Raw genomic sequence first — 19,732 nt, 5'->3', positions numbered from 1 at the left:
TCATTACTAGTAAATAAATTTAACTTTTATATGCATTAAAATTATTTTAGTTTTATTTGAATTAAACCAGATATTTATCAATAATTGCAATTTAAATACAAAATTGTATAAAAATTAATTATTTTACATATTGCTTTTGTATTTGAAAAAGCTATGTACAAAGTTAACATACTTTAAAGTGTTTATCTTTAAAAAAAACTAATGAAACTAGGGAAACCAGATAGAAAGTTAAATTTCAGAATTTGTTTATAGATTTCACCGTACTTTATTTTGTGTAATTAAATGAACAGATGTATGATCAACGTTACATGGTTTTATTGAAGTAGTACAAGTGACTTTTGCTTAAATATTAGAGTTACATATATTATATAGTTAACATGTTACGATTTAGTTTTCAACAGGGTTTTCCAGAGCTATAATCAAAATTTTATTTTAAATCAAGTTTATTCTTTAGCTATTTATAGAATCACTTTTAACCGATACCAAATGGTATAATGATAACCTTTTTTTCTACTTCTGCGAAAACTTGGATTTTGTTTTAAGCTCAAACTACGACTGGCTCTAATATAATAGTTTCGTGGTTCTTCATTAATAGATGGTAAAGATGCTATCTATAGTGAGAAAAGTGTAATCTTCATTAGTATTATAAAAAACACCATCCAGAAGATCATTTTTTTTGTATGAACCTTAAGTGAAATATCTAAAAAGAATAATTTTGAATATAAAATAACATTTAAATTGAAATAATAAGGCAACATTGAGATCTCCTTGTTTTCTAATAGATAAGTAAAGTGATAAATGAGCAGAGAATTCATATTTACTGGTAAAATTTAAAATCTGATAAAAGCCTCTTCACCCTCAAAACCTATAGAAAGCACTTTAATAATAATATTCAGCTAGGCTTAAACCTCAGGCACCTCCTTGGGCACATGTTAGCTTTAGCGAAGTTTCATGTTTTTAAATCGGCTGACTGAGTTACAACTAATACGGATAACCTCAACAAGCCTATATAGTTAGAATGATTATAAGAACTTGGCAGGCATTTATTAAAATCGCCCCTAACAATCTTTGCTAGGTGATCTAGAATTGCGGCCTTAGTGCAAGGCCTATTTTAATGGATTGTTTTAATATTATTGGAGTAGTTCTTAAATTGAGTACCCAAAAGAATTTTACACTGCTTGTCATTTTGGGTAGTGGTAAAATATGTTTTGGTAATGAAAATTTTGCAAAAATATTCTGAAACAAAGTACTGCAACAATGGCGGATCCAATGTTTTGGCGCGAAACAAATTCAATTTCAACGGTTGATGCTTTAGAGGCAGCAGTCTAAGACTAAACAGCAGTTAAAAACATATCATCTGACGTATTTAAGAATAGCATAAACTGAGACCGTTTGAATAAGCGTTTATAAATATTATCATCAGCGTTTAGAATTTTGACACAATTTGCAAAACTTGAAGTGGAACACTTCAAAAAGAAAAGCCAGCAGCGCCATGGACTGCGTCATAAGAAGCAGGTAAAACGCCGGGACGAGGTTTTTGAAGCTCAGAGTGTTGAATTCGCTGCCACTGTCGTCCGTTTCGCATTTCCGGTAGTGTCTCAACGCCTTTTCCAACCACACGGAGAATAGATTGCCTTCCGTGATCTGAGTAATTCTGAAAATACAGTTTTCTTGAAAATGATAGTTTATCCATTTAAGGCATTTAAGTGCACATTCGCAGGTTGGAGGCATTTATCAACAAACCGTACGTAGCATCATGTGTTGTTTTTAAGAATAAATTTAAATTATATTCTTTAATGTGCTAGATAAAAATTCGCTTTTTAACAATACAGAAATTTTAATAATTTTATTGAGAACATACATATAATAATAATAGTTATCAGCTAGGCTAATACCCAAGGCACCACCCTAGGTCTAAGTCATCATGCGACTTTTATGTTTTTCTGGCAGGTATTATTCAACCGGAAACAAACAAAAAGTATTTTTAAGCGCTTACTGTTTTTTTGGAAACTTTTAACACCGATTATATAACAATAATAATTATAATAATCAGCTAGGCTTATACCCAAGGCACCAGTCGATGAAGACATCAAAGCTTATTTAAGAGAAAAACTCGAACTGCACGAGTGCGTTCTATCAAACAAGATGATGAGCTATCGTATCCAGTTTTTTCTCATTGGCCTTGATTAAGCAAACGAGCATGATTTTTTCGAGTTAGCTCGGTAGCCATTCCATTCTCGTTAGCCAAACAAATTCTGAGTAAATCATAAAGGAGTCTGAGTCGCCACCTTCCGTAGTGTAAAATTCGGTGGGATTGTCAAACGTTATCAATATTTTGCGATAAAACTGCCATCTATGAAAAGGAAAAGAAAAACCGAAGGACAGCGGACTTTGGTTTTCGCACTTGAGACCTTATTTAAGTGCAACAAGGTACTCTGGGTAATTTTAAAAATGGCTGCTATTGACCAATCAGCTCTCTTCATAATTATTTATGACGAGAACTCAATATAATTATTACCATCAAACAAATGTATTTACGAGTGTTATAACGAAAGACAAGTCTACATTTAATAATTTTAACGTTAAACAATCTTCAAAATACGTACAAGTAAGTGATGTATCGCCTTGCCAGTGTCAGTGGGTAAGGGAATATGTCTTGATTCTAATAAATCCAAAGATAAAAATAAATTAGAAAATAAGAAAACTGTCAAAGATGCCAAAAACGCAATGCTTTATTTTTAACGATATTGAGCGTATCAGCAAGAAGAAATTAAAACTGTTCAAACACAGTGTAACCTTATGATAGGAAAACGGTATGAAGGGAATAGAGCACTTGACTAAAATAGCATTTGTAAAAATAGCGTTTTCAAAAATGCGTTTTTCAAAACAGCATTTTGTTGCAACGACGCTTTGTTAAAACAGCGGTTGTTGAAATAGCGTTTCTCAATACCGCGTTTTGTTTAATCAGCGTTTTTTGGTTAAGCGTTTCTCAGTAGAGCGGTTTGTCAAAACAGCTTTTTCGATAAACAGCGTTTCTGAATATAGCGTTTCTCAAACTAGCGATTTTGAAACAGCGGTTTTGGTCAAGACAGCGGTTTCTTAAAATTTATATGAATTGACGATGGAAAATGTATAACATACATATAAACTTCAGCGGTTAGGTTAGGTTAGGTTAGGTTAGGATAGGTTAGGTAAGTTTGCAATACTAACTATCGGCAGAAACCATTAGGTAATGAAATTTGCCGAAATTGCAGAAAAATATGTATTACAATAGGCCAATATTATTAGTGCTAAAGAAAGCAGCGCCGTTTTGGGAAACGCTGTTTCGACAAAATACGGTTTTGAGAACCGCCGCTATGACAAAGCGCCGTTTGAACAATTTGTTGTTTTGGGAAACGCTGTATAAAGAAACGCTGTTATGACAAAGCGCCGTTTGAACAATTTCTTGTGTTGGGAAACGCTTTATAAAGAAACGCTGTTTTGACAAAGCGCTATTTCGACAAAACGCTGATTTGAAAAACACTGTTTTTGAAAATGCTGATTAAACAAATGCTGTTTAGGAAAGCGCTGTAGTCCCTACAAATCTAGAAAAGCAGTTGCTAGAAAAATTAAATTCGCATCCAAATTTCAAAGACAAGGAAACTCAAATCAGTTTTAACGTTCGTGAAAGTGCATCGCAAACTGATTCTGTTGATCATTCAGCAGAATTATCAGCGGTGAAATCCCTTATCAACAAAGTGATTGGAATTCTAATTTCTACATCGTGCTCTAATGAGAGATATCAAGAATGCTTGTTTTCCTTTTTCGTAATACGTCCATATATTATAAATATAACTATTTATTAATATACATGGTGTCTCTATTTGCTCGATCAGGCCATTTTTCTCAAAATGTATTTATGCTAGGGTTCTGAAATTTTCAGGGTTTATTTGTTAGGTATGGAAGGCTTTGGTTACTAAATTTCAGAAAAATCGAACGATTTTGTGCCGTTTCGGAAAATTTATTTTTTCACGGGTAGGTGTCACGCAAAATGTTTCAATGGAAAAGTTGTAGGGCATAGGCAAAAGTATAAAAATAATTTTGGTTCGGTTGAAAAAGACCTATTTTTCACTGAGTTTGGAGGTCGGGGGAAAAACAAGGTGTACTAGCAGGCAATAGCCTTTAACGTAAACAATCGTACATAATCACAACACACATGTACATTAATTTTATTGAACTTATGCTTTCAGCTATGTAGTTAATAATCAGATCTGCAAAAAGTTATTGTTAAAGAAAATTATTACGTTCAACACCTAATTAGACAAAGTAGACAAAGAGCGCGTCTTCCATTTCGACGTGGTTACGAGTAAGCTCATCAAAGAAAGATTTGTAGACCAAAAATTACGCTTATTTTTCTTTTGTTGTTTTTTAACGTGAAATATCAATTGTCCGAGTAGTATTTAAAGCGTTTACATTTCAAAGTTAAAACATTATCTCAGCTTGGCCGATAGTTGTCCAGTATGCCTCTTTACACTCGAGATCAGCGCGCTCATATGCTAGAATAATTTTACGGAGAAGGTCGTCGTAATGCTACTCTAGAAAGTCAGTTATTTAGACGAAGATTTCCCAATTGCAGACCAAGTCATACGACGGTTTTTAGACATGGAAAACACCATACTTGCCCACTTCGTCGCCTATCCGCGAGCGAGCGTCAGGACTGCCAGCTTTGACTTAGGGTTGGGTCGAAACTATGTTTGGAGAACACTCAAAAGACACCATTTTCATCCTAATCGAGCGACACTTCACCAAGGACTGCATGACGGTGATAGACAGCGCCGACTCGACTTCTGCAATTGGTTTTGCCTCATGGCTGACGCACACCAGGATTTTCACGATCAACTACTGATGTCCGACGAATGTTCATTCGGAAGAGATGGGCCTTTCAACCGACAAAACCAACATATGTGGGACTACGAGAATCCACACTGGGGATTTCCTCACCGCCACCAAGTGCAGTTTCGCTTAAATGTGTGGGCTGGTCTGTTAGGTGACAGAATTATTGGCCCGTTCTTCCTGCCAAAAAGTCTGAACGGTCAAAACTACTTGTAGTTCCTTCAAAATGAAATATCCAACGTGTTGGACGACATTCCTCTGGCCGAGTACAGACGCATCTGGTTCCAGCAAGATGGGGCGCCACCTCACCAATATCGTGACTTGGTTGCATATCTAAACGACGAGTTTCCTGGAAAATGGATTGGAAGAACTGGTCCTGTTCGTTGGCCTGCAAGATCCCCTGATCTAACACCACTCGACTTTTTTCTTTGGGGATTCGTAAAGGACTACGTATACCAAACACCTGTGACGAGCGTTGAAGATTTACGACAAAGAATCATCGAAGCATGTCGCCGGGTGACTCCAGAAATGGTTCGGGGAGCATTTCGCAATATGCAACATCGTGCATATTTGTGCATTGCATCAGAAGGTGTCATTTTTGAAAACATTTTGTAGAAGTCATTAAAAAACATTTGTCACTTGGGCTAATTATAATTTGTTTATTTTTCGAAATCTTAAAACTGAAATGCATGTTACCTACAATTCGTTAAAGGCTATTGCCTGCTAGTACAATTTGTTTTTCCTCCGACCTCCAAACTCAGTGAAAAATAGGTCTTTTTCAACCGAACCAAAATTATTTTTACACTTTCGACTAAAACGGCACAAAATCGTTCGATTTTTCTGAAATTTAGTAATCAAAGCCTTCCATACCTAACAAATAAACCCTGAAAATTTCAGAACCCTAGCATAAATATATGTTGAGAAAAAATGGCCTGATCGAGCAAATGGAGACACTCTGTATATTGGGTAAAAAAGCTTATAAGAAGGGAGTTTTCTATAGAAATTACGTCGAGCTAAGTTTGCTGAATCTCAAATGACAAACATGATTACATATCACTTATAATCACCAATAGTGTTTTTTCCAATGTTCATCTGAAAAGCCCAACTCCATCTCAATATATTTTACAATTGTTATGAAGAGACGTGTCTTCAGATTTTGGCCCTACTACTCGTCCAGTTATTATCTGAACATATTTTTCTTGATAACTTGATTTTACGAAACTTCAAGGATAAAAAAAAAATTGATTTCAAAGTTATTGGACTGTTTTGCGAGTTCCAATCTATCACTTATAAAAATGGCAATGGATACGAAAGGTGCATTTGGTTATAAAAAGGAGGAGAGAGGATACAATTTTGATATTTTTAACAAGTTCAAACACCCATTTGCGAAGGATAAAGATATTTATTGGGTTACATGCCCAACCCACGATTTAAAAATCTTATTATCCAACTTCATGCCTCGACAGATGATGATCAAAAAGATTTTACAGGAAACAGAGGTCAATATGGGTGGAAAGAGATAGAAGACCTTTATAAAAGGGAAGAAGAACGTGCTAAAGACTCCCAAATGCGTGTTGTACCAAGGCTTTTGAAAAGTTACGTTACAGAGACCCGTGTCAAAAATCAATGTCAAACCATCAAAGATAATGCAAAAACCGTCAGTTTTGTCAGAGTTGTACACACACTCGCCAAGCAATTATTCAACAAAGACCAGCCGTTGTGGAGCTTAACAGTGCTATTTTACTTGGAAGCATGCAACAGACTTTTCGTAAATAGTTTATTAATAGAGACGCTGCTATTTTGAAATCTATAAGGGAAGGATATAGCTTTTTTGAGAAATTGTTCACTGAATTATCAAACGAACTTCCTGAATTCTAACCTAATAAAGCAACGCCAACTGTATTTATATCCTGGCAAACATCGGATCACCTGAGAATTAGCGTTTTTGGAATGAAAGGCTTAGCATTGGATTTTCTTTCAAGGCATCCTGGATACTTCATTTCCCCATCTCGTATAAATGGCAGTGCTGTTGAAGTTTATTCGCGCCATTTAAATATTCTACAGTCAATGAACTGTCAAACAAAAGCTACTCTCTACGTAAATCTGTAGAAATTAGAGCTAATATTACCGGTTGACATTCCTAAAAACAAGGATTACAGGGATGCCATAGTGTACATAAGAACGAGAGATTTCTATCGCGGCTATTGCGTCTCTTATTTCGACCAAGAGATAAGCAAGACGTACGAGGGTCAGAATACACACAATCCACCTGATGTGTTTAGTTTGTTTGAGCTATTCACAGCAACTTGCAACGCCGGTGACATAACCAATATATATCCACGGCCATACTTATTTGCACTTACACTTATTTGTTACTTCTGTGGTCACACTTATTTGTTAGTTCTGGTCAGACGTTGAGTATCACATTTATTTGTCACTTATGGTCATACGTTGAGTGTCACTCTTATTGGTTACTTCTGATCACACTTTGAGTGTCACACTTATTTGTTACTTCTGCGCAAACTTTGAGTGTCACATTTATTTGTTACTTCTACGCAAACGTTGAGTGTCACACTTATTCTTACATCTGGTCATACGTTGAAAGCGAGGCGCGAACGGCCTTGAAAAATGCGAGAGGGAAACTCGCGGGTAGACCTATATAAGCACGCTGATTTACAATGTCGGAAGTGGCGATGGTCCGTATACGCTGGCCAAAAAACCTAACTAAGAATTAAAACTAAGCAACGTTATTTCAGATCTATGTTATATGGAAACCACAGCTTTTCAAAAATATAACTCTCATGAAAATCGGTCTTAAATTAAGGAACGTTATGTAGAATTTTAGGCGACAATATAAAACCGCGAAAATTTGGGTCCCGTAAATTACCCTGAAAACTATTCTTAAATTTAATATATACTAATATAACCGCTAAATCCTTACCTAACCAAAAATATTTCTTTAACGTTAACGGACTTAATTTTAAATAAAAGAACTACCACACAAATCGAAACCACCGAAATTAGTAAATTGGGCATTTGCCCAACTTCTAGGGCTCCGATTTCCAAAATTTATGAAAGGCTATCGATGCTGAGGTATGTTTATTCGAACGAGATATCATTGACTTTTCTAGTCCTAACTTTTTAAGAGATATGCGTGACACGGCGGCATCGGCATCGGCATCGGCTACACTGTACGTGAAACTCATACACCGAAAAGCCCAGAATTGTGTGTAAAACGGGACGTGCGCAGGAGCGTTCTACGTCACAAGTTATCGTGTCCCCTGATATTTAGGTTTGTCTGTCTAACGCATTATTTTTTGAAAACAGCATATAAATGCGGCAAGCATTTTTTCGAACCTTGATATAAGGGTATAGATTTAGTTAAATATATAATAAAATATTATATTTAGGGATTGCAATTCAGCAGGGTTTTCAATCCAGCTGGATTTTTGCTGGACCGACATCAATCCAGCTGGATCCAACGCGGATCCAGCAATTTATTTATTTTTCAAAAAACTAAAGAATTTTATCAAAAATGCCAAACAAGTTAGAAAGCCAAAATATACCTCTCCTCGGAAGTTTTCCATGGGGAACTAACCAGAGTTTTATTTTTGAAAGGTGATGCTAGCGTTACCTGGCTGTCGCACTGTACTAAATAGCGTGACAAATTTAAACTTCTCCTGTTATTCATCCATGGTATGTCGATGATATTATTTATTTTCAATTAGTAGACGTGACAGTCATTGGCTCAGCTGTAAAAGATCGGTGTTCTAAATAGCCACCTTTTGGATTTTTGTCCAGTCCAGTGGAAAATACTGGCCAATAGTGGCTAATAAAGAAAATATGCCTTTTGAAAAGAGAATAATTTGAAAATCTAATTATTAGATATCAATAAGAAACTTTAGGACTAGCACAAATTCTGGCAACTATAGGTATAGATATTTGTATCTTATAGCCCAAATTGCAAAAACTTTAATGTTGAAATCTTAATAAAAGTAAAAAAATATATTAAAGGATTAAAGGATTAAATTAAATTATACAAATCACGTTTGTATAATTTGTAACGCACGTGGGTTGGGGGTATCTATCTACACCAATTAGTTAAGGAGATTCTTGTTCACATCTTGGAAGAATAAGGCAGACAATTACAAATAAACCAGACTATTGTAAATATTGGCACCTAGCTACATTTTATTAAATATTAAACCACATACATAATACAAGAGGCCTTTTTTAAAATTTTTCTGTAAGTACAATCTCAAGAAACAAATGGTATTGATGGCCTTGTCTCACGCAGGGCTGTAGCCCACCTATCGAAGCGGCAACGTGCACCTTTGTGCCATTCGCGGCGCGCGAATCGCGATTCACGTGCCAATTATTTAAAAGTTAATTACTTGCGAATCCGCATTGCTGGATCCAACACGTGGTATTGGATCCAGCAGACCGAAAAATGCGCTGGATCCAGCTGGATTGCTGGATGAGGGATCCAGCAATTGCAATCCCTAATTATATTTAATATAAATTATAATTAATTTGAACTATTTTTATTTTCAAATAGATGAAAGGTGTAAGTCACTATAATACTTGTACAAATTTTGCACGCTTTGCTTCGCGCCAAAGGAAACAGGGATTTTCCTTAAGCGGGGAACCTTGCTTCTTCTCTCTCTGGAATTTGTGACGTTAGAAACTCGAGGCCCGCCTCTTCTTCCCGCCCCAAAGGTCCCCCCTCCCCAAAAAAAACCGGTGCTAACATTATAGTGCGGCAGCATTTTTACGAACCATGTATCAGATAAAACAATAGCTGATGATCACTTGTTCCTATTTTAAAAGTTAATAAGATATCTTAGTTTTTAGTCAAAATCATTTAACAGAAAGCTTTTAGCTATCCGTTTGCTTTTTCAAAACTTGCCAAATGTTTTTAGGATTACCTGAACCTGGCAGACTAGATATGTTCAATACTTTTACAGAATTGTATTCGCTAGCTTGACTAGTAGCCATAGTGTTTCTGCTGTTAGTGGTAGACTTTTTCTTTCTTGTGGAATCAGAACGGTTCAGTTTTTTCTTAGATTTTCGAGTTGAGAGGGCTAACAAGTTGTCCCTTAATCCGATATAGGTTTTCTTATCTTTTGACATTTTACATTAGGAACTAACGAATTCTTGAATGCGGCAATGTACCATTTTTCCCAACCGAATTTAAAAAAGGACTCATAACTTGAATATTTTCATTCAGTATCCCATCTTCATATAAATCTCGAATCTCTTCTACCTGGTCGAAGATGTGCTTAGTGGTTTTGTTGATAAAGTTAACTCCACATTTATTGTAGCACTTGAAGTTTGCGTAGCTTCTAATCTCGTCGTTTTCACTTTTAATAAACGGAAGAAACCCTGGTTTGGGAAAAGTAGATTTCTTTGATCGAGGATCTTGATCTTTATTAGAATTTTATTCTCCTTTTCTACTAAAGTCATCATAAAAAGAACCGTCATCGTCATCTTGAAGAGCTGATGTTGTTTTAGTATTTGTGTCGCACAAATATTATCTTCTTCCCTTAAGCTGAAACTCTTCTTATTCCACCTTAACCTCCTCCTCCTCCAAGTTTGTATATTGCACATTAATTATCTTCTTTCATGTATGTAGCACTGCTGTTTGTATTCGTAGTATATTTCCGTTTTTCTTTTTGATCAATTAGTTGCTCATATTAAAAAACTCGCGTAAAATGACAAAACAGATATTAACTCCGAAATACCATCATTTAAAATATACATACTTTTATTTTAGCTGCTAATTGCTTATTTCTAAAGCAATACCGTACACTCAATCACGATAAGCCTTGTCAATATTATACAGCTGCCGACGACGTAATATTTAAAGATAAACATATATTTAACAGAGCACCTTTCGGCACTTAGCAGCCACGTTATTGGTTAAAACCATTTTGAAATTATAATGCAAATATAGTGCAGTAGGTGTCGCGGTTGCACTGTTCTTTTAATATTGGTGACGTTTCAAAATCCCACCGAATAATACAATACGGATGGTAGCGACCCAGACTCCTTTGTGATTTACTCCTATTTTTATGAATTTAAATTCTTACTCTAAATACCAGAACAGATGAAAACAATACAACTATTATGCTTTCTTACTTCTTGTCTATGGCTTTGTGAAGATCAGGAGGAAAATCTTTGTTCATGGCCAGCATGTATTGGTAAGGAAAGAACTTTTCGTCAATGAAATAAAGAGCTCGGTCTCCTTCAAGGCTTTCGCAAATTACGGACAAGAACATTTTCATAATTATCAAGTCGAAAACGCCAATCCCTAGTCCGTTCTTAATGTCTTGGTAGACTTTTGGAGTTAGGAACTCGATCGGAGTTAAGAAATTATTTTTGAATTTCAATGCATTTTCGTAAACCTGCCTGTACTGTCCATCTTCCGCTTGCTGAAATCACAAAGCTCTATATCAGTATAGGGTAATTATTTCTGAAATCATCAGACTTTGCTGCATGATAGTAACAGATTTTAACCAAACTTTTTTGGTGCGTTCAGCTACCTCTACAATGAAGATTTCCGAAGTTTACCGGAAATATTTCAAAAATTTTAAAAGTTATGATTTTTTGAAATTTGAGTTTTTTGGTTTAATTTTGGTGTATGTTATTGACATTAATTTTAATATCGCGTTCGCTAAAGGTTGGGAAAACATAAAAAAGGGTATCCTAAGATAAAACTGTACGCTGAAACAGAATTTGAAATCTATTTTACAATAATCAGCTAGGCTAATACCCAAGCGACTTTTGAAGCCATTAATTCAGGTGGCCGGGTTACAATGCGTAGGAGGGTGGTGGCAAGCCCTGCATGCCACGCGAACGAGCTAACAGCTCCCTACAGCAACTATTACCGTTAACCTAGACAAGTTTTTATGGAAGGGGAAACCGAAGAACTCGGGGGAAAACCCCTTAAACCAGTGGGGAGAGAACTTGCAAACTCAACGCAGAAGGAGTTGTTCCGAGTTTTCACCCAGTGCCACAATTTTTATATTACTTTAAAGAAATTGAAATAAATAATTGGTCAAAAATTAGAAATATTTAATATTATTTTTATATTGAAATAATGCTTAGACCAAAACGATATTTTACAAGAACGTTTCTGTGTATAAGATGATGCACTGAAAAAAGTCTTCTTGATATTGGAGGTGTGCCGCCTAGTGAGTAAAATATTAAGTGTCACCCCACGTTTTGGCTCGTATATCAAAATTTATAGCAGATACAATAAAATAGATTTCAAATTCTGTTTCAGCGTACAGTTTTATCTTAGGATACCCTTTTTTATGTTTTCCCAACCTTTAGCGAACGCGATATTAAAATTAATGTCAAAAAACATACACCAAAATTAAACCAAAAAACTCAAATTTCAAAAAATCATAACTTTTAAAATTTTTGAAATATTTCCAGTAAACTTCGGAAATCTTCATTGTAGAGGTAGATGAACGCAAAAAAAAAGTTTGGTTAAAATCTGTTACTATCATGCAGCAAAGTCTGATGATTTCAGAAATAATTACCCTATATCTAAAACAAAAAAGGTAAGAAAGTCTTGCTAGTGTAACGAAATATTTGGGCCACCTTTTTAAAAAAGATTTATCTTTTCTTCCCTTTATTTTTTTAGGAATTTTAACACAACTTGTTATCTGGCGCGGTAAAAAGTTATTTCCTGCTATTTCAGTTTTCCATAAAGCAAAATCAATTTTTAAACGTTTAAATAAATGTAATATTGCATTTTAAAATATAATAATAATCAGCAAGGATAATGCCACCCTAGGCCCAAGTCATCTAGCTACTTTTTAATGCCTTTAATCGGGTGCCCAGGAGGGAGGTGGCAAGCCATTCTTGCCACACGAGCGAACAGCTCCCTACTCTCAGTTTTGCCGGTTACCTCTAAAAGTTTTATTTTAATAAAATCATACAAATACGAAATAGTTGTAAGTTGATAAATATCGTTACCAACCTCAAACTATTCTCAGAACTGTTTGTAAAATCGCTTATTTGAAAGAAAATGCCATGAGTTTGGAACTTTTGTAAAGGTTCTTTAAAAGAAGTATAGCCCTGCAGGGAATGTTAAGCTTCCGTCACTCTAGCTATATAGGGAAAAACTGCCAGCCAGAAGTATGATTGTTTTACGTTTTAGACTGCTCGCGCCACGAATGAATAGTAAAGGAATCTGGATCTCGCCTGTTAGGGTTATACTTCCTTTAAGTGACGCTTTGAATACGAAAAACATTTATTTCCCTTTGGTAGTTTTTATGCCCTAACTGAGCGAAAATTATTTTTGAGAGAGTAGCATCTGTCTATTGCAAATTAGGTTTAAAAAACACCAACTTGACAAATAAGGGGCTCGATTCTGAGGCTATCGTTAAGCTAGCGAAAAAAATTCTGGCGATAGGCGAAACGACAATCTGTAAGCGACAATTTATTAACGGTAATGAAATTTGTATTCTAAGACGTGTCTCGTTACGGCAGTGTTATGAGAGAGAGGCTAACGACAGAAATTTTTAGTCACGTGCTATCGCTCTAGCTAGAGCCTATAATGACGCGTCGTTTTATCAGTTGTTTCGTTCATACTTTATAGCAGCAGACGGTATTAATGTTTTATTCTACAGAGGTTAGGCTTAAGTTGTAAGCCTCGTTTACCACTACGCGTTTCTCTGCTTTGACACAAACATAACGTTTTCACGCGCGTAAAGAAAAATACATTATGATGAAGAAGAAAAAGTGTTCATTGTGAATAATAAACGTACAAAAAATTCCTAGTTGAGTATTTGGTAAATATTTTCATCTTACTTCACCAAAGTTCATTGGAACCGATGCTTTTAAAAACATAATCAAATGGTAAAGTAAAAGTAACTGTTTGTTGTTATTACACCCCAGGGGAATAATTTATTAGTGTTATAATTTACTTGACTATGGTATTTTTAGATATATTAATCTAGTAAGTTAATAATAGTTTTTAATATTCACTGGTATTGGCAGTGTATTGGTTTCTGATAAACTCTCACCAAGCCTATCACAATGAGTATACGTTAGTTCTTTTTTACCGTAAATAAACGCTTAAATCTATACTCAACTTACTCAAATGCTTGAGCTCGATATCGTATTACTTTTTGAAGTTATAAATCACGATTATTTTCAATTTCCTGTGCTAAATCTCAAATTTCATGTCTCAAAAATATCGCCATCTTCAAAAAAATTGTCGCCCGTGGCTCTAACTACAACTTTTTTTTGTCGTTAGAATTAACGACAATCTTAGGTTTCTTCTAACGACAATTTTCCTAACGAGAGCCTTAGAATTGCATTTTTTCTCGCTAGCGACAATTTTCAAGTTGACGAGGATTTCTCCCGTTAACTTCCCTACCGATAATCTCAGAATCGAGCCCAAGTTTCGATAAGTAATTAGCCATTTAGATTACCATAGAGCTTTCTAGCAGCCACTGCGAGAAGTTCGCGTAGCTACTGGATTTCCAACTGTTAAGGTCGTCTACACCCTGTCTAGCAGAGGCTTAGTGTGTTAGCAGACGGAAATCCAGTAGCTGCGCGAACTTCTCGCGTTGGCCGCTAGAAGGCTCTATGGCAACCTAAATGGCTAATTGTTTAATATAATTAAAATTTTTAAGATTAACTCCGGGAGGCTTCCCCTATAAGTTTTAAAATTGGCATCCATATATATACATAGAGCGGGACTAATTGTCTTATCGAAATGTAGTAGGAGTAGTAGGGCCGCGTCAGCATTTATCATAGCGCTGGTGATACGCGGCTTTAAAATAGATTTAATTTTATTTAACCAGTTAAAAGCGTTATCTAACCCAAGTACACCAGTATCAGGTTTAATTTATGAAAAATTAATATATAAAACTTTTCAATTCAACGATCATCGGAGGGATTTGAACTCCCCACCTTTAACTTCGAACCCAAATGCTTTAGGATTCTCGCCCACGATTCCTTTACGTTTATGGAATTTTATATTTAGTACACTTGCGCCACAGCTTTGAAAGATGGCAGCCATGCTTGGTGGACGGAAGCTTTATTTTCGTAATAACATTTATGAAAGTTCATTTTCGTAATGAAGCTAAGAATGGTGGGTTAAAATTATAGGTAACAATATCGATAAGTATGACACTAATTGAAGGTGTGAGCTGTGTAATTAACGTTAACTCATAAGTTCCAAAATCCATAAGTATAATACTACGTGAAAACGTGCAACGTACAATCATAAGTGGGATAATATCGGTAAGTATGGTACTAAATGACGCTGTAAGCGTTTTAACACGATACTGGGTACGCCTTTGAGAAATTAAAAATTTTAGTATACTGTTTTGGACAAGCCTGGAGAAATAGCTTAAGACTTGTTTAAAAGCAATACATTTGCCAAATATTATTGATCTTTTCAAAAAAGTATGAATAACAACACTATCTTTGCAGAATTAACTGCAATTAAATATATTTTACATGAAAATAAATCAACCCAAGATTAAATAATTCTTCTTAGGGTTCTGACTACATTTCTACAGATATTTTTTGGTAATTGCGTATTTTTTTTGATGGCTTGATTTTAACTAATGTTAATGTTATGTGTCCTTTCATTAGAAAATCCTTATTTTTTATCACATGACAAGATTATTTACTAATCAACATGAAATAACCGACAAATGTATTGCGCTTTCTTTTCTCTCAACAACATTTGTTTTAATTATAATTCGTCAATAAGCATGTAAATGAAGCCAGATTGAAACCCTAGCTAGCCTATGAAACGTAAAAATGTCAGATCAATCGACTTTTCTCTATTAACCGAAATAACTGGTAATAAAGAAATCAGAACACCAAATTTTCTAATTATAAACACTCCATTTGTTCCTGGAAGTAATTAGTTTCGTCATTAAGTTAACTAATTTAAAGAATGAATTTTGGGGGTAAAATGTTTGCAGTAACAATTGCAAAGACCGCAACTCTAACAAACACTCTGATCCCTCACCTAATTACTTTAAAAGAAACTAATTTACACTATTATAAATGCGAAAACAAATATAAATTTACGTTTTTTCCCTGAAAATAATTGATAAATTAGGTACCGGTATAGTTATTTATTATGTGACGTCACGTTCTTGAGTGACCCATACCATCCCCCCATTGTAACATTTAATAACGCTTGTATGGAAACCCCTGAAGTGCATTCCAGTACTTCTGATTTAGCAATCATTATGCGACCACTTTAACCTAAATATTTCGATGTTATTTTTTAATCTAAGATTGATGCTTTTATTATAGCTATAAAAAGGTAAACAAGGTCAGACAAAGGTAAAGAACGAAAGTTATAAACCTACGGCGAAAACATCGTAAAAGAATGTATCCAGTGGTAGATAGGGTATAAGGTTCTTTCTAGCAGCAATGTCACTAACGCTGTATATGATGTCATCACGTATTTGTACCATAAGCACGGCTTTGAACTGACCACTGAATGAATTCATTAGGACCAAAATAGCCAAAAGCCACGTTGCCATCAAAAATCTTCCTTTCACTGTCAGGGGAGTTCTAGGTGATCCTTAAAATATTCAAAAAAATAAAAGTGTAAAATCTCTTATTTCTTAAAATAAATCGACGAGAGAAGAATCTGCATTTAAATGAAATATGAACCTTCACAGGCTTGAAGCAGAATCCATTGGACACCGATTTAACACCAAACAGATGATACGTGTAAGAACGAAGGCTACTTTTTACCTCTCCGAGGGGACAAAGTCCCCTAGGAGGGGTTATACAATCACCGTGTCTGTCTGTGGGTCTGTCTGTCAGGCCTGCGAACGCGTTCGCATTTTCGGGGCAAAGGGTAATCACTGGGTTCGCAGTTTCTCGAAGGGTTGGCCAAACCACCGTGCGACGGTGAGGGTTAACGGATTGATTTGCGGTTGGGTTAGGTTTCGTTGGTCTTTTTTCGTCAACGTACACCGTCACGACAGTTTCAAATTGGATACTTCGTTATTGTAATGTTTATGTGTAGGTTGTGAATGTTGAGTTCGTGTTATGATGGTTGTGGGTGTTGAGTTTCTTGTGTTTGTATGGGCGTTTTCTCTCTTAATGACTTCGGGACGGACCGAGTGCTGAGTGTTATTCAACCTCTCAACGTCCAAGGGCAGGGTTTCCACCAATTGTACACGGTATTCGTCTTAGTATCAATTTGCGATTTTTTGGCGCCGGCCGGGAATCGAACCAGGGTCTGCCTCGTGCAAGAGATGTACTCAAACCACTCAGCCACCAACGCTTGTTAATTTATGGTGTTTTTCTAAAAAACTGCTTTGGCGAATGTCCTTTACAAAGTTATATCGTTAGGTACTATAATTTATTCTACATCATTTTAAATATTTATAAATTATATTACTCTTATATTTAATTAAATATTTATAAATTATATTAATCTTATATTTAATTAAATATTCATAAATTATATTAATCTTATATTTAATTAAATAATCATAGATTATATTAATCTTATCTTTAATTAAATATTCATAGATTATATTAATCTTATATTTAATTAAATATTCATAGATTATATTAATCTTATATTTAATTAAATATTTTAGTATTTTAATATAAAATTTGATCGTGATCAGGAATTAAACTTGGGTCGCATTGTAACAATGCGGCTAGTTCACCGCCGAGCCATTGACTTCCTTAGGGAAAATATTAAAGTAAAGGAACAATTATGATAAGGCGGGTTTTTTTACTAAACAGATTAATACAATATCTGTATATATTGTTTATTGAACTTTGTTTGTTTATTCCTTGGTACGGTTTTTGGTTTTTTAAATTTTTGTTAAATTCTTAACAAAATTTCGTTTAAACACAAAAAGTAGTTCATTGTTACCTTTTAATAACGCTTAGAAAAAGGATAATTATTCAAAACTCCCACGGAAACTATATCAAAGTAATAAAAGCGCCACCATGTGGAGAACTATCAATCAAACCGGGTAAAAAATATTATCTCTTCAATTTTTCGAACTTTAGTCCAATCTCGACGGGTCAAAATAACACAAAATAAACGTATATAAGGCCGTTGCCATCAATATAGAAGATTAAGTCTTTCTTAGTTCTTGGCTGTCAGACGAACTACTACAAGACGGGGTCCTAGTGTCGGTCAAAAGTTATGAGGTAACTTTCCGGTTTTAATTAGTATGTTCGGTCTTCGGTCAAAAAAAAGAGTTAAATTGTGTTTCGCGTTTGGAACGTGAGTGAATGGACTTAAGTGTATGAACAGTGCGTGTTTAAGACTGAAAGTGTCAAAGTAATTGTGAACTAACTCAAGTCAGCTGTAAGATAAAATTGATTGTTATTATTTTTTGAATTTTAATAACCTAATTATACCCTTGAAATTATCAACTCAACCTGTGAGGCTAATTAAGTAGATTTGAAGTAATTAGTAGCGAACAGCTCTTAGCTGTTAATTAAGACAGAGTTTATAGTTAGGTAGTTTGAATTAAGTTAAAATTACTCAGTATAATTTATGATATTTACTTAAGTGTAAGTGTGTTTTGGTTTATTTTTCAATCACGATGAACTAAGACAAATCTAGTCTTAGACACTTGAGTACCAGTTCTGTACAATGACGTAGAAGGGATATATTGTTGGGTTATTGATGAAAGTTAAATCTAGATCGTTCCATAGACTGTTCTGAATAAAAATAAACATATATAATTTTGCATAACTCTGGTTGCCATTTTATTTTCTAATCACTCGCCCACAACATTAGAGTTCTGGCAATCCCGAATCAAATAAATTTTCGATATAACGGCGACGGGAAATTATTCTCGTAAATTTATCGCGCGGCCTTAGGGAATATTCTTTTAACAAAATTTCGATAACTATCGTTTAATTAAAATCGGCCCGGTTCCGTTAAAATTATAAACCAAAAAGCGAACGGTCGTTATAATACCCTCTGTAGATATTTCTTTCATTAAAATTTGCTTTGTATTATATTCAACTGAAAAACTTGTACTGAAAAAAGGGTTTAATTCAATTGTGCATTGTTATAGTACGTCTAACTCACTGTTGTAACTACTTAACTTATGATATTCTGAATAAATTAAAATTGGTCGGTTCGTCTCAATTATTTTAATTATAATTAAAATTTTATACCGGGCGGGATGGAACTAGGATAAAATTTTTAACAAATAACTCTAAATTGCGGAGATATATCTCTAAGGGTTATCTCGAGAAATTAATACCACTAGGGACAATTCTTCCGAGGAGAGGTATATTTTGGCTTGCCAACTTGTTTTAAATTACATTGGGTACTAATATGTACAAATTAATAAATCTCTTTCTTTCACTACATTATGAATTTAGCCTCGCACTAGGTTTTTTTCCAAATTATTTGGAAACTGGAAATGTGCATGTTTAAAGCGAATTACTTTAACAGGAATAGTTAGAAAGGAATTTATGCCAGAAAAACTAGCACTGATATCATAGTATTTTTTCAGCGTTTTAAAGCAAAGTCGTAATTGCGATGACAGTGACTCAAAAAATGTAAATCTTTTGCGTGTTTTACAATTGCGTTTTTCTAAAATCCAATCAATTTGCTGTGAGTAAGAAATTCAAACAAATTAGCAAACGCGATAAAATATTGTCTTTAATACACATTTCAGAGTTTTCTAAACGGTGATATTGTTCCAGTTCGTTAAAATTTCTTTTCGTAATTCGTCTTCGTTTATTTTATATCCCATTATATTTATTTCGTATATCCCACTTGCTTTCAATTGCAGTGATATTTTCATATTCGTTTCTTAACTCTTTAACTTGATAAAAAAAAATTATGCAGTATGCAGCTTGA

At 34.7% G+C, this 19,732-nt stretch overlaps 1 protein-coding gene across 4 annotated transcripts in view; it reads right to left on the bottom strand.

Moving 5' to 3' along the window:
- Positions 1-312: 312 nt before the first annotated feature.
- LOC149956621 (ionotropic receptor 25a-like) overlaps positions 313-19,732 on the bottom strand; it is a 35,686-nt gene continuing 16,266 nt past the window's right edge. The window contains exons 7-10 of one of the 4 annotated variants that reach the window (XM_090164726.1): positions 16,233-16,450; positions 11,014-11,306; positions 2,607-2,662; positions 1,566-1,654 (exon numbers count right to left, since the gene is read on the bottom strand). In XM_090164726.1, the coding sequence (XP_090020852.1) occupies positions 2,635-2,662; positions 11,014-11,306; positions 16,233-16,450 (539 nt within the window). In that variant the 3' untranslated portion in view covers positions 1,566-1,654; positions 2,607-2,634. Of the gene's footprint in view, positions 1,655-2,606; positions 2,663-11,013; positions 11,307-16,232; positions 16,451-19,732 lie in introns of all 4 variants that reach the window. The other 3 variants (XM_090164725.1, XM_090164727.1, XM_090164728.1) reach the window with 3 other exon arrangements.

This window comes from Leiobunum rupestre, chromosome 2 (genome assembly GCF_980474605.1).
Source record: "Leiobunum rupestre chromosome 2, qqLeiRupe1.1.hap1, whole genome shotgun sequence".
Lineage (NCBI taxonomy): Eukaryota > Metazoa > Arthropoda > Arachnida > Opiliones > Sclerosomatidae > Leiobunum > Leiobunum rupestre.
The sequence above is the reverse complement of the archived record's forward strand: the minus strand, read 5'-3'. Positions and strand labels throughout refer to the sequence as shown.